Source organism: Pelophylax lessonae (genome assembly GCF_965119305.1).
Source record: "Pelophylax lessonae genome assembly, chromosome: 9".
NCBI classification, from domain to species: domain Eukaryota; kingdom Metazoa; phylum Chordata; class Amphibia; order Anura; family Ranidae; genus Pelophylax; species Pelophylax lessonae.
In genome coordinates, this window is record NC_138776.1 from 2,193,406 (window position 1) to 2,207,416 (window position 14,011).

A 14,011-nucleotide genomic window follows, 5' to 3' on the forward strand; every position below is an offset into this window, starting at 1 on the left:
TTTACCAGTCACAAGAGCTACGATATTTGCACTTATTTGTGGTTTTTTTTATCATCTCTTTTTCCAGCTGTGAGCGCAGACAGAAACGCAGGCGCAACCGCAATGAACGCTGTGCTTTACCGGAAGAAGGAAGTCTGCAGCCCCTGACCAATTTGTCACCCGATTCTGACATCCCTGGGCTCCATCCATTAAAACTTGGTGACTTCAACAAAAGTGACCTGGATGACAGAAGTGTTCCCTGCAGAACAAGCAAGTAAGTCAACCAGGCTTTTCCATATACAGTGCAAGGAGAAAATGAAGGTCTATCAAACGAAAGTGAGACGGGTCTAAAGAGGAACCTTGGCCTCCCATCAAAGCTGAACTCTAGGAATTATGTGTATTGGCCCACCTTGGACCACTGCAGGAGGGGTTTCTTATACCTGATGGTCCTCCGAAACCACTGTAGTAGTCTACGCTACTACAGTGATAGCTGGTCCAGGTCCTGCTCATGTTCTATGCTAAGGGTCTCCAAAGGTTTTACTGTCCTTTAGACTTCAGGGGGGCCACACTGTGGCCAGTAGAAGTAGAAAATGTCTTGGTGTCAGTGATAGTACACAATACCTCAGGCTTTTTGGTTGGTGGGAGTAAAAAAATGTCATAGTGCCTGTGGTCATCATATCATTCCTAGAGTTTATCCGCTGACAAAAATATTTTCATCAACTAAATTAACACTGCAGTGCTCCATAGAGCATCCTATGTCACCTAATGACTCCAGTGCATCCCATGACACTGTGTGCTCCCCAGAGCAGTGACTCCAGGGCACCCTGTGTGCCCAGTGCCTGCATGTGCAGCCCAGAGCATCCAGCATTATCTAGTGACTTCAGGGCACCCTGTGTGCCCAGTGCCTGCATGTGCACCCCAGAGCATCCAGCATTATCTAGTGACTCCAGGGCACCTCAGGGCATCCTGTCTCATCTAGTAGCTCCAGAGAGCCTCCCTGACCCCAGGAGAGCCTGAGAGCACCCTGTGAAATCTATTGACCTCAAGCATGCCCTTTTGTCTCCATATGCACCCTGTGTCATCTATAGACCCCAATGCACCCTGTGTCATCTAAAGACCCCAATGCACCCTGTGACGCCAGTGCACCCCTAAGAATCCTGTCATCTAGTGACTCCAGTTCGCCCCTTTAAGCCCAGTGACTCCAAGGGCATCCCTGAGCATCTTATATCATCTAGTGACTCCAGTGAGCCCTTGTGCACCCTGTGGCTGCACTGTACCCCAAAGCACCCGGTGTCATTGAATTACTCCACTGCATTCTATGGCTCCAGTGAATCCCTGGGCATTATATGTCAAGTAGTACAGGGGTCTCAAAACTTTCTAACTAAAGGACCAGTTTACTATCCTTCAGACTTTAGTGGGGGCAGTTTGTAGCCAGTGAAGGTAAAAAAATGTCCTGTGTCAGAGAAAGTAAAAAATGGCCCATCTTAGGGGGAGGAATACTGCCCCATCATTGGTGTCAGTGGAAGGAATATTGCCCCAAAATTTGTTTCAGTGGGAGGAATAGTCGCTCATGGTTAGTGTCAGTGGGAGGAATAGTCGCTCATGGTTAGTGTCAGTGGGAGGAATAGCCCCTGATCATTGGTTTCAGCAGTGGCGGCTGGTGCTCAAAATTTTCGGGGGGCGCAAACAGAAAAAATCTAATAGGCATTGCTTTGCGGCAAAAAAAACGCGGCAAAAAATTGCATGACTTTGAGGTCACAAAAGTGTGAAAGGGGCCTTCAGTAATCAAAGTATAGTGTGCCCCCTTTCAATGCAAAGTTACCACAGCATGCCACCATCAATGCAGAATTACTACAGCGTGCCCCCATGTCACGTACCTGATCCGAAGCCGGAGTGTAGAGAGGGCTCCCCTTGCGGCTAGGTCCTGACACCCCTGGAGGTGAGACAGGGAGTGCTGTGCCCGAAGTAGCACAGGTTGCTGGCTGGGATGGCCAAATGGTGGCTGCGGCCTATGGGTGATAGGTCCAAGGCGGATCTGGAACACTTGACAAGCCAGGCAGGTGTGCTGCAGGAACAAGGTAAGCTGGATAGCCCACAGGAGACTGGTAATGCGGAGTCAATAGCCAAGCCGGGTCAGACACTGGAGAAAACAGAGGAGAGTCCAGAGACAAGCCAAAGGGTCAGGAGCCAGAGGTATCAAGAAGAGTCGATGGTTAAGCAATCCGGGTCGGCAACAGGAAATCCAAGATAAACAGACAAAACAAGGCACAAGGGACACAAGGAGCTGAAGTGGCTGCCATTGCTGAGTTGCTGAGTTTAAATAGGCCTTTGGCGCCAAGCGCCGTCACGTCCTGCGTGCGCGCGTGCGCATTGGCGCACGCACGTTCCTAGTTGATCTTGCCCGGAGTTGGCCGCACATGCGTATTCGCGCCAATGCGCGAATGCGCTAATTAGCCAAACTGTTGGAGTTTACCTGACACCCCATTCAATGCAGAATTACTACAGCATGCCCCCATTCAATGCAGAGTTACTACAGCGTGCCCCCATTCAATGCAGAGTTACTACAGCGTGCCCCCATTCAATGCAGAGTAACTACAGCGTGCCCCCATTCAATGCAGAGAAACTACAGCGTGCCCCCATTCAATTCAGAGTTACCACAGCATGCCCCCATTCAATGCAGAGTTACCACAGCATGCCCCCATTCAATGCAGTGACCAGCATGCCCCCCCATCAATGCAATGACCAGCGTGCCGTGCCCCCATCAATGCAGTGACCAACTTGCCTGCCCCCATCAATGCAGTAACCAGCTTGCCGTGCCCCCTTCAATGCAGTGACCAGCGTGCCATGTCCCCTTCAATGCAGTGACCAGCTTGCCGTGCCCCCATCAATGCAGTGACCAGCGTGCATGCCCCCATCAATGCAGTGACCAGCTTGCCGTGCCCCCTTCAATGAAGTGACCAGCGTGCATGCCCCCATCAATGAAGTGACCAGCGTGCATGCCCCCATCAATGCAGTGACCAGCGTGCCATGCCCCCATCAATGCAGTGACCAGCGTGCCGTGCCCCCATCAATGCAGTGACCAGCGTGCATGCCCCATCAATGCAGTGACCAGCTTGCATGCCCCATCAATGCAGTGACCAGCTTGCCGTGCCCCCATCAATGCAGTGACCAGCTTGCCGTGCCCCCATCAATGAAGTGACCAGCGTGCATGCCCCCATCAATGCAGTGACCAGCGTGCCGTGCCCCCTTCAATGCAGTGTGGGCCCCCCCCCCCCCCCCGAGACCAGTGCACTTACCTGGAGCCCTGGAGCAGCCCGGCAGCAACGGCTTCTCTTGTCTTCAGTCCCGGCGGGCGGCTTCTCCTCACTTGGTGACGGCTTCTCTTGTCTTCTGTCCCGGCGGGTGGCTTCTCCTCACTTGGTGACGGCTTCTCTTGTCTTCTGTCCCGGCGGGCGGCTTCTCCTCACTCGGCGATGGCTTCTCTTGTCTTCTGTCCCGGCGGGCGGCTTCTTCTCATTCCGGCGGCGCGTCTTCTAGAGTCCTCCCGCCTCCTCCTCGGCCAATGGCATTGGGTTTGCCATGCAGCCAATCAGGAAGCCAGTATTAGACGGCTTCCTGATTGGCCAGGAGGAGGATCGGTGTGACAATAGCGAATTATCATTCGCTATTGTCACACATGGGGTGGGCTCTAGGCACACTGCTCTGCGCCCCGGGACCACCCTTTGCATCACCCTATTAGAGCCTCTGGCTCTAATCAGGTGATTTAAAAAAAAAAAAACATTAAGCTCCATGCGTCCGGCGCCCTGCATGCAGATTAGGGGGCCGGACCCATGGATGGGGGGGGGGGGCGGCGCCCCTAATACACCGGCCGCCACTGGGTTTCAGTGAGAGAAATGGCACCCCATCGTTGATGTCAGTGGGAGGAATAGCTCCTGATCATTGGTTTCAGAGGGAGAAGTGGCACTGCATCGTTGGTGTCAGTGGGAGGAATAGTGTCCCATCATTGGTGTCAGTGGGAGGAATAGTGCCCCATCATTGGTGTCAGTGGGAGGAATAGTGCCCCATCATTGGTGTCAGTAGGAGGAATAGTGCCCCATCATTGGTGTCTGTAGAAGGAATAGTGCCCCATCATTGGTGTCAGTGGGAGGAATAGTGTCCCATCATTGCTGTCAGTGGGAGGAGTAGTTTCCCATCATTCAGCTTCGGGTGTGGCTGCAGGAAGGTTCTCTGGCTGTGTGTCTGGAGCTGCTCCAGGTGATCTGTTTGAGAGGGGAGTCTGGTAAAATCTCTCCCAGCTCTGCTGGCCCCTATCTGGGGAGGCCATGCAGGCCAGCAGGGCCTCTCCTGCTGGAAGCTCTCAGCCATCCCCTGGGCTGACGGATGACATACCTGCTCCTGGACAAGCCATGGCTGGGGATCTCTCTGCCCCTGGTGAGGATGAGGATACCGAGTCCATTCGGGAGCGAGTGGTGGCCGGGATCAAGGTCCTGAATAGGGAGAGAGACCAGCTCTACAAACTGAGAGCGGAGTTGAAGCGTCTGCGAAAGCAACGTGAAGGTTTGTACAGCCGCAACCGTGGATCTATGGATCCGGAAATCCAGTTGGCAAAGGTCCGGGTTCAACACCAGGAAACCATTGTGTCCATGATGGAAGGTAAAGAGGGGCCCTTTAAGGAAAAGTTTTGCAATGACCGCAGATTTGCAAGGATGGCAAAGATGGAGGTGGAGGAGGGGACCCCAAGTTCTGACCCCCTGCCCCCCCAAGGTGAGGTAAGCAACCCGTTGCCTTCTCAGGGCTCAGGAGGCATGCTGACAGTGATCCAGGCAGTGGAGTCTCCATTACGGGCGGATCAGCTGGTGTTTGGTGAGGAGAACTTTCCTGACAATGTGCCTGATAAGGTAAAACCTAGCAAGTCACAAGTGACTGATAAAACTATTTTTGTGCCATTTAACACCTTGGCTAATACTGATGTTTTGCCCAATGACACCCAGGCTGGTAATATTATATCCAGCAATACTTCAGCTGCTGATGTTTCCACTGAGGAAAAATTGCGTTTAAAAAATGACATTGCAGCAAAGGAACTACAAGAGCCAGAACAACCCGTTAACCCCCCTTTTGCTGAGTCAAAGGCTGTTTGTCCAGTCACAGCTGCTGTCTCTATACTGCAGCATCAGGACACCTGTGGTACTACAGCAGAAACTGTGATAGTGAATACTGATTGTTCTGACATTTCTTCCAACACAGGTGTTCTGAATAATCCTACTAATGTTTGTGTAATGGGAAATCCTACTGGCTCAGTACAAGCAATTAATAATAAGGATAATAATAATAATGTACCAGCTAAAGTTACATCGGTGTGGGGTCTTGGCCCTGATAAGCCTTCTTTTGCTCAGGTGGTACGCTCTGCTCCTGGTAATATTATTAAGCCAGGGCTGCAGCCAATGAGGAACCCTGCTTCCAGGCAGAGATTTACACCACAAACTGCCACTTTGAGCACCCCTGGTTCCGGTCTTGGGTCTCTGGCTTCTGCTGGGGGTCCAAGACGTAATGTCGTTATACTTAAATGGGAAGGTGGTGCAGTCTCTCCAGCACGGCGTGTGGTGGTGGATATGATTTTGGAGATGGGCTTTGGGGCGAATGACCTTTATGCCCTAATACATGTAGCTGGGAGCCGGGAGTACACAATCAGCTTCACCAGGCCGGAGGGTCTTGACCTGTTCTGGGAACGATATGAGGCTCGGTGCAGGTCAAGACCCGAATGGGAAGATCTGGCACCAGTTGCTGTTTCGCAGAGATCAACGGTTAAAAAAATAACCATCATCCTCAATAATGAGAGTGTTCCTGCTCGGGACCTAGAGGTCTGGTTAAGGAACTATGGTGAGGTTTTGACAAGGCTAGAAAAAATCCTTGATGAACGTGACATCTGGACCGGGGGTTGGTCAGTAACGGTTAGGTTGGCCAGGGATGGGAATGTTGTCCGTCACCTGCCCTCCTCGGCTTTCATAGGGAGGGATAGGATGACTATTTTTTATCCTGGTCAGCCAAAGCTATGTCACCGCTGTGGAGAAAAGGGGCATTTTAGCTCCTCCTGTTCAGCCTTAATATGTTCAGTATGTCGGGGACAGGGTCATGTGGCCAGGGACTGTACCCAGGCGATAAGGTGCAACCTGTGCCTGCGCCTTGGCCACCCCTACAGCCGATGTCCGGAGGCCTGGCACAACATGGAGAAGGAGGTAGTAGATGAACTGTTGAGGCTGGACGGGATGGAGGATGAGGCCCCTGGTGTACCATCCTCCTCAGCGGTGACTGACCCCCCAGGTCCTGTTCAGGATCCCTCCCCAGTTTCTGTGGCCAACCCTCCTGTGTCTGTAGGTATTCCTTCTGTGACTGTCTCTGTGTCCCCCCAGCCTACTGTACCGGCTCCTCTTGTGTCAGAACCTTCTAAGTCTGTCCCCCCTGAGTCAGTCTTGCCCCATGAGTCATCCCCTCCTAGGTCTGACTTAAGGGAAGGTCCCCCCCCACCAGGAGTGGTAGAGGGTACCAAAAAGGGTGCTGCGGTTTCCTCTGTAAAGAAGTCTTCTGTGAAGACTTCAAAAAAGAAGAAAACAAGAGATAACATCTCTGAATCTGACCTGCAGTACCTGGAGGAGAGAAGGAAGGTTGTGAGGCGGAAGAGACAGGCGGTGAGGACGGAACAGGGACAGGATGCCCCAGTGTCTGTCCCCAACCGTTCTAGGGCTTCTGCATGGGATATCTCCACATCTGGAGCTTCTTCTGAGCAAAATTCTGATTCAGAAATGGAATTGGAGGAGGCCTCAAGAAAGAGAGAGGCTTCTGGTGATGAGCAGCAGAGGGGAGCTAAGAAGCAATCCACCCAATAACCCAAATGGCGGTTCCCCCTCCGTTAAAAGTGGTGACAATAAATGTTGCCAGCATTAAGTCGGTAAGAGCTCGTTCTATGGCCTTCTTTTTGTTCAGCCAATTAGATGCTGAAATTTTATTTTTGCAGGAGACTAGGCTCACCTCCTTGGCAGATATTCATATGGCCAAGAGAGAGTGGAGGTATGGTCCATCTTACTGGTCTCTTGCGGCCGAGCCTTACGGCGGGGTGGCGGTGTTGTTTAAAACCGGCATGGTAACTGTCCGGCGGGTTATTGAGGTGGAGATTGGGAGATGTATGGTCTTAGACGTTCTTGTGGGAGGGCAGGACCTGCGCCTAATTAATATTTATGGGCCACACACAAAGTGGGACAGGAAATGCCTTTTTACAAGGATCAAGCCATTTCTTTTTACATCCCGGCAAGTGGTTTTTGGAGGTGACTTTAATACTGTGACTAGGCCCAAGGACAGGAAGGACTTCAATGACAGGCTGGGATATGATAGCGTTTTTTTAAATAGTATGGTTAGGGATGCTGGTCTTGTGGATGTGCACATTAAGCACCTTCCGGATGACACAGGGTTCACTTTTCATCGAGGTAATAGCCAGAGTAGAATAGATAGGTTTTTTTTGAAGGAGGCCTCTGCTTTCTCACCCCCAGTGGTGCAGGCAGTGGAGTTCTCTGATCACTGTATGCTATCTGTGGTCTTGAATGCTTCAGACTTCCCTCAGAGGGGCAAAGGCATCTGGAGATTGAATTCGACTCTCCTTGAGGAAGAACATGTTAGACAATCCTTTGAGGAATTCTTTCAGGCACAGGTGACCATCCTGGACTTTTGTAGCAGCAAGGCTGAGTGGTGGGAGCTGACCAAAAAGAGGATTGCTGGATTCTTCAGGGGCCTAGCCAATAAAAAACAGTTTAATAGATACATGACCTACCAACGTTTGCGGAGGAAGCTGGATATTCTTGTCTCGAGAGGAGGAGATCCTGGGGCAATCTCTGAAGTGAAAATCCTCCTCAGGAAGTGTCAATATGACCGGCATACCTCTTTGGTTCTGGAGAGGGACTATGGGAAATACCACTCGCCTGACCCTTACCAGAACTGCAAACAGGGTGTAGCTGTTAAGATGGTCGTTGGCCTTAAGGATAGTACAGGTTCCTTGACAAAGTCCAGGTCAGGGATCCTGGAGGTCGTGAGGTCTTTTTATGCTGAACTTCTTGGGAGGAAAGAGCTTGACCGTGACAAGATGGAAAGCTTTTTGGACTCTACTCCAGGTCTAAATGGTGGAGATGTCCTCTTGATGAATTTGACAGAAGAGATCACAGTTGAAGAGGTGACGAGGGCAATTGAACAGCTTGCCATCAAAAAGTCACCTGGACCGGATGGTCTGACGGCTGAGTTTTACAAAGCCTTTAAGTCTATTCTGGCCCCACATTTGGTAGAGATTTTTAACAGTTGTCTTGCTGAGGGGGTGCTTCCCCCTTCCATGAGACTCTCAGCTGTGATTCTTCTTTCAAAAGGTAAAGATCCTTCGATGATTGAGAATTGGCGCCCCATTAGCCTTCTCAATGTCGATAGAAAGGTGCTGGCGAAGATACTTTTCTGGCGCCTATCGGCAGTAGCAGAGTCTTTGCTTTCTCGCCATCAGCACTGTTCGATCCAGGGTAGGAGCACCTTCACAGCGGTTTTAGCTGTCCGGGAGGCCTTGGAGCAGTGCAGGGCTGCAGGCTGGGGAAAGTATTTACTGGCATTGGATCAGGCAAAGGCTTTCGATCGTGTCAACCATGAGTACCTGTGGTTGCTCTTTAGTAAGTACGGTCTGCCGGGTGGTTTTGTCGATTGGTTAAAAGTCTTGTATAAGGGGGCAGAAAGCTTCCCTCTTGTTAATGGTTGGGTTGGACAGTCCTTTGAGGTTGGTTCTGGGGTGCGCCAGGGTTGTCCCCTGAGTCCCCTGCTCTATGTGTTTGCAATCGACCCCTTCATCAGGAGGCTAGAGAGCAGCATGTTGTGTGGGGTACCAGTGGGAATCCCGGGTGAGCCGCCTTTGAGGGTTGTTGCCTATGCGGATGATGTGTCAGTGATTGTCACTGGGACAGATGAAGCGGAGGAGGTGGTCTCTCTGACATCACGGTACTCTGAAGCATCAGGCTCCAAGATCAATCAGGAAAAGAGTGAAGTTTTTTGGATGGGAAAGGAAGGTGAGGGGTTTGATCTCCCGGACAACTTTCCAGTGCCCCAGGAAAATATTAAGATATTAGGCATTGAATTTGGACCTGGCGATTATGGCCTCAAAAACTGGGAAGGCAGGCTGGAAGTTGCCAATACTAAGGTGGTCAGCTGGAAGAGATGGAAGTTATCTCTGAGGGAAAGGGTTGATCTGATTAAGACTTACCTGATACCGATCTTCTTGTATGTCAGCCCTGTCTGCATCTTGCCAGTGTCTCTCTATGCTAGGATCTATAGTGTGTTCTTCCAGATGCTGTGGGGGAACAGACTGAACCCCATCAAGAGGAATGTTACCTATCTATCCAGGAGGGAGGGTGGCTTGGGTATGGTCAACCCCGTTCTTTTCTTTTCACTGCTATTTCTCAAGTTTAACATTGGTAGTATGCTTACAGTGGAACCTCCTGGATGGGCAGGCATGTTTAGATCTTGGTTTAGGCCTTTTCTGCGACTTTGGGAAGAAGGTGGCCAAGTGAAGAATCTCAGGGGTCATCGTGGTCAGCTCCCAGCCTATGTCGCTCCGTGTCTGAAGTTACTGCGGCAGTGGCGACTGTCGGCTGAAGATCTCAGATCCGCTCCGAGGAAAGTCCTTATGAGCCGAGTCTTGAGCGAAGTCTTTCATGACCCACTGGCCTTAAGGGATTGCCCAGGCCCAATTTTGAGGGAAGGGTTAAGACTGATTAATTTGGCTAGAGTCCCCCTTAAATTCAGGGATCTGGCCTGGTTGTGCTTCCACGGGAGGCTCTATGTTCGGGGCAATTTGAAATTCCGCAGTGGGATGGATCGTGGTTGTCCTCGGGAGGAATGTACAGGTGAGGAGGAGACTATGGACCATTTTTTGCTTCGTTGCCCTTTTAACATAGAGGTATACAAACAGGTTGGGCGGGCCCTCGGTGTTCCTTTCCTCTCCAGGCTGGGTTATGCTGAGTGGGTGTACGGAGCATTCAATACTGGTGGGGGCTTTTGTTTGGATACACTTTTTTTAGTTAGTTTAGTAGTCCGTTATTACACCTGGAACGCACGGTGTCAGGTCACCCTTCGGCGTAAAATCCTTCCTGTTCAGGTGGTGGTGTGTGACATTCTGCATGAGGTGGGGAAGATTCGGGCGCTTGAGAGAGACAAGTGGGGTCAGAGGGCTTGGCTGAAGGCGTGGAGGGGTTTCAAGCCTCCCTGACTGCCAGGAGTCTCTTTCCCGGGTGTGGCTTTCTGTCTCTTATCACCCTAGATTTTTTCTTAATGCTCAGTTTTTGATAAATGGCTGCATACATAGGTGATGGGTTGTGCCTCTTAGGCCCTCTCTGCTGCTTTATGTAAATAGTTTTCTAAAAATGTTGGAAGTGGATTATGTATATATTGTATATATTCTGCACATGAATGTGTATTCCTTTGTTTTCTGTTGGAATATTGTACTATAGTTATGTTTTTTACTTTTGTATAAAATATGTTGCTTGATTCTTTTCAATAAAAGATCAATAGTGCCCCATCATTGGTATCAGTGGGAGGAATAATGTCCCATCATTGGTGTCAGTGGGAGGAATAGTGTCCCATCATTGGTGTCAGTGGGAGGAATAGTGCCCCATCATTGGTGTCAGTGGGAGGAATAGTGCCCCATCATTGGTATCAGTGGGAGGAATAGTGTCCCATCATTGGTGTCAGTGGGAGGAATAGTGCCCCATCATTGGTGTCAGTGGGAGGAATAGTGCCCCATCATTGGTGTCAGTGGGAGGAATAGTGCCCCATCATTGGTGTCAGTGGGAGGAATAGTGCCCCATCATTGGTGTCAGTGGGAGGAATAGTGCCCCATCATTGCTGTCAGTTGGATAAATAATGACCCATGGTTGGTGTCAGTGGCAGAAATTATGCCCCACTATTGGTGTCAGTGATGAGAATAGTGCCTTTTATCAGAAGGAAGAAAAGTTCCCCAAAGGCCTGATAAAGACGAGCAAAGGGCCACATCCGGCCCCCAGGACACAGTTTGGAGATCACTGATCTAGTAACCCCAGTTCATTCCTGTGCATCCCATGACTCCAAGGGCTCCCCAGAGAAGAGTCATCTAATGACTCAAGTGAACCTGAGGGTAACCTGTTTCATCTAGTGACCCCTAAACACCTTGTGTCATCTGTTGACCAATGAGCACCCTGTGTCATCTAGTAACCCCTGAGCACCCTATTTCATCTAGTGAGCCCTGAGCACATTGTGTCATCCATTGACTCCTGAGCACCGTGTCATCTAGTGACCCCTGAGCACCCTGTGTCATCTAGTGACCCCTGATTACCCTGTGTCATCTAGTGACCCCTGATTACCCTGTGTCATCTAGTGACCCCTGATTACCCTGTGTCATCTAGTGACCCCTGATTACCCTGTGTCATCTAGCGACCCCTGATTACCCTGTGTCATCTAGTGACCCCTGAGCACCCTGGGTAATCTATTGACCCCTGAGCACCATGTCATCAAGTGACCCCTGAGCACCCTGTGTCATCCATTGACTCCTGAGCACCCTGTGTCATCCAGTGACTCCTGAGCACCCTGTGTCATCTAGTGACCCCTGAGCACCCTGTGTCATCTAGTGACCCCTGATCACCTTGTGTCATCTAGTGACCCCTGAGCACCCTGTGTCATCTAGTGACCCCTGAGCACCCTGTGTCATCTAGTGACCCCTGATCACCTTGTGTCATCTAGTGACTCCTGAGCACCCTGTGTCATCTAGTGACCCCTGAGCATCCTGTGTCATCTAGTGACCCCTGAGCACCTTGTGTCATTTAGTGACTCCTGATCACCTTTTTGTCATCCAGTGACTCCTGAGCACCCTGTGTCATCTAGTGACTCCTGAGCACCCTGTGTCATCTAGTAAACCCTGAGCACCCTGTGTCATCTAGTGACCCCTGAGCACCCTGTGTCATCTAGTGACCCCTGAGCACCCTGTGTCATCTAGTGACCCCTGAGCACCCTGTGTCATCTAGTGACCCCTGAGCACCCTGTGTCATCTAGTGACCCCTGAGCACCTTGTGTCATTTAGTGACTCCTGATCACCTTTTTGTCATTTAGTGACCCCTGATCACCTTTTTGTCATTTAGTGACCCCTGAGCACCCTGTGTCATCTAGTGACCCCTGAGCACCTTGTGTCATCTAGTGACCCCTGAGCACCCTGTGTCATCTAGTGACCCCTGAGCACCCTGTGTCATCTAGTGACCCCTGAGCCCCTTGTGTCATCTAGTGACCCCTGAGCACCCTGTGTCATCTAGTGACTCCTGAGCACCTTGTGTCATCTAGTGACCCCTGAGCACCTTGTGTCATCTAGTGACCCCTGAGCACCTTGTGTCATCTAGTGACCCCTGAGCACCCTGTGTCATCTAGTGACTCCTGAGCCCCTTGTGTCATCTAGTGACTCCTGAGCACCTTGTGTCATCTAGTGACCCCTGAGCACCTTGTGTCATCTAGTGACTCCTGATCACCTTTTTGTCATCTAGTGACCCCTGAGCACCTTGTGTCATCTAGTGATTCCTGATCACCTTTTTGTCATCTAGTGACCCCTGAGCACCCTGTGTCATCTAGTGACCCCTGAGCACCTTGTGTCATCTAGTGACTCCTGAGCCCCTTGTGTCATCTAGTGACTCCTGAGCACCTTGTGTCATCTAGTGACCCCTGAGCACCTTGTGTCATCTAGTGACTCCTGATCACCTTTTTGTCATCTAGTGACCCCTGAGCACCCTGTGTCATCTAGTGACCCCTGAGCATCCTGTGTCATCTAGTGACCCCTGAGCATCCTGTGTCATCTAGTGACCCCTGAGCCCCTTGTGTCATCAAGTGACCCCTGAGCACCCTGTGTCATCCATTGACTCCTGAGCACCGTGCCATTCGTTGACCTCTAAACATCCTGTGTCATCTAGTAACCCCTGAGCACCCTGTGTCATCCAGTGACTCCTGAGCACCTTGTGTCATCTAGTGATCCCTGAGCACCCTGTGTCATCTAGTGACCCCTGAGCACCCTTTGTCATCTAGTAACCCCTGAGCACCCTGTGTCATCCAGTGACCCCTAAACACCTTGTTTCATCCAGTGACTCCTGAGCACCTTTTTGTCATCTAGTGACTCCTGAGCACCCTGTGTCATCCAGTGACCCCTAAACACCTTGTTTCATCCAGTGACCCCTGAGCACCCTGTGTCATCTAGTGACCCCTGAGCACCTTGTGTCATCTAGTAACCTCTGAGCACCCTGTATCAATTATTGACCCCGGAGCACCCTGTGTCATCTAGTGACCCCTTAGAACCTTGTGTCATCTAGCGACCCCTGATTACCCTGTGTCATCTAGTGACTCCTGAGCACCTTGTGTCATCTAGTGACCCCTGAGCACCTTGTGTCATCTAGTGACCCCTGAGCACCTTGTGTCATCTAGTGACCCCTGAGCACCCTGTGTCATCTAGTGACTCCTGATCACCCTGTGTCATCTAGTGACTCCTGATCACCTTGTGTCATCTAGTGACCCCTGAGCACCCTGTGTCATCTAGTGACCCCTGAGCACCCTGTGTCATCTAGTGACTCCTGAGCCCCTTGTGTCATCTAGTGACTCCTGATCACCTTGTGTCATCTAGTGACCCCTGAGCACCCTGTGTCATCTAGTGACCAGTGTTCCCTTTAAGGTGCGCGCGTGCGCGGTCGCGCAGTGGAAATTACGTCCCGCGCAAGCACCTAGTTAGACGGCGCAGCCGCAGACGGAGCGGCCAGGGAGCAGAGCGTGCACCCCGAGAGCACGCCCATCGTGTGACAATAGCGAATGAAAATTCGCTATTGTCATACGGATCCTCCTCCTGGCCAATCAGGGAGCGGGTCCTCCCGCTTCCTGATTGGCCGAAAGGCCAACTTCATGCCATTGGCCGAGGAGGAGGCGCCGGGACTCGGGAGGATGGAGACGCGGGAAGCTGGAAGCCGGGGAC

General features: G+C 51.2%; 1 protein-coding gene across 4 annotated transcripts in view; it reads left to right on the top strand.

Moving 5' to 3' along the window:
- Window positions 1–14,011, top strand: part of PIANP (PILR alpha associated neural protein) — a 111,350-nt gene that overhangs the window by 73,398 nt on the left and 23,941 nt on the right. For all 4 annotated transcript variants that reach the window (XM_082267382.1, XM_082267383.1, XM_082267381.1 and 1 more), the window contains exon 5: window positions 68–253. In XM_082267382.1, coding sequence (XP_082123508.1) covers window positions 68–253 — 186 coding nt within the window. The remainder of the gene's footprint in view (window positions 1–67; window positions 254–14,011) is intronic.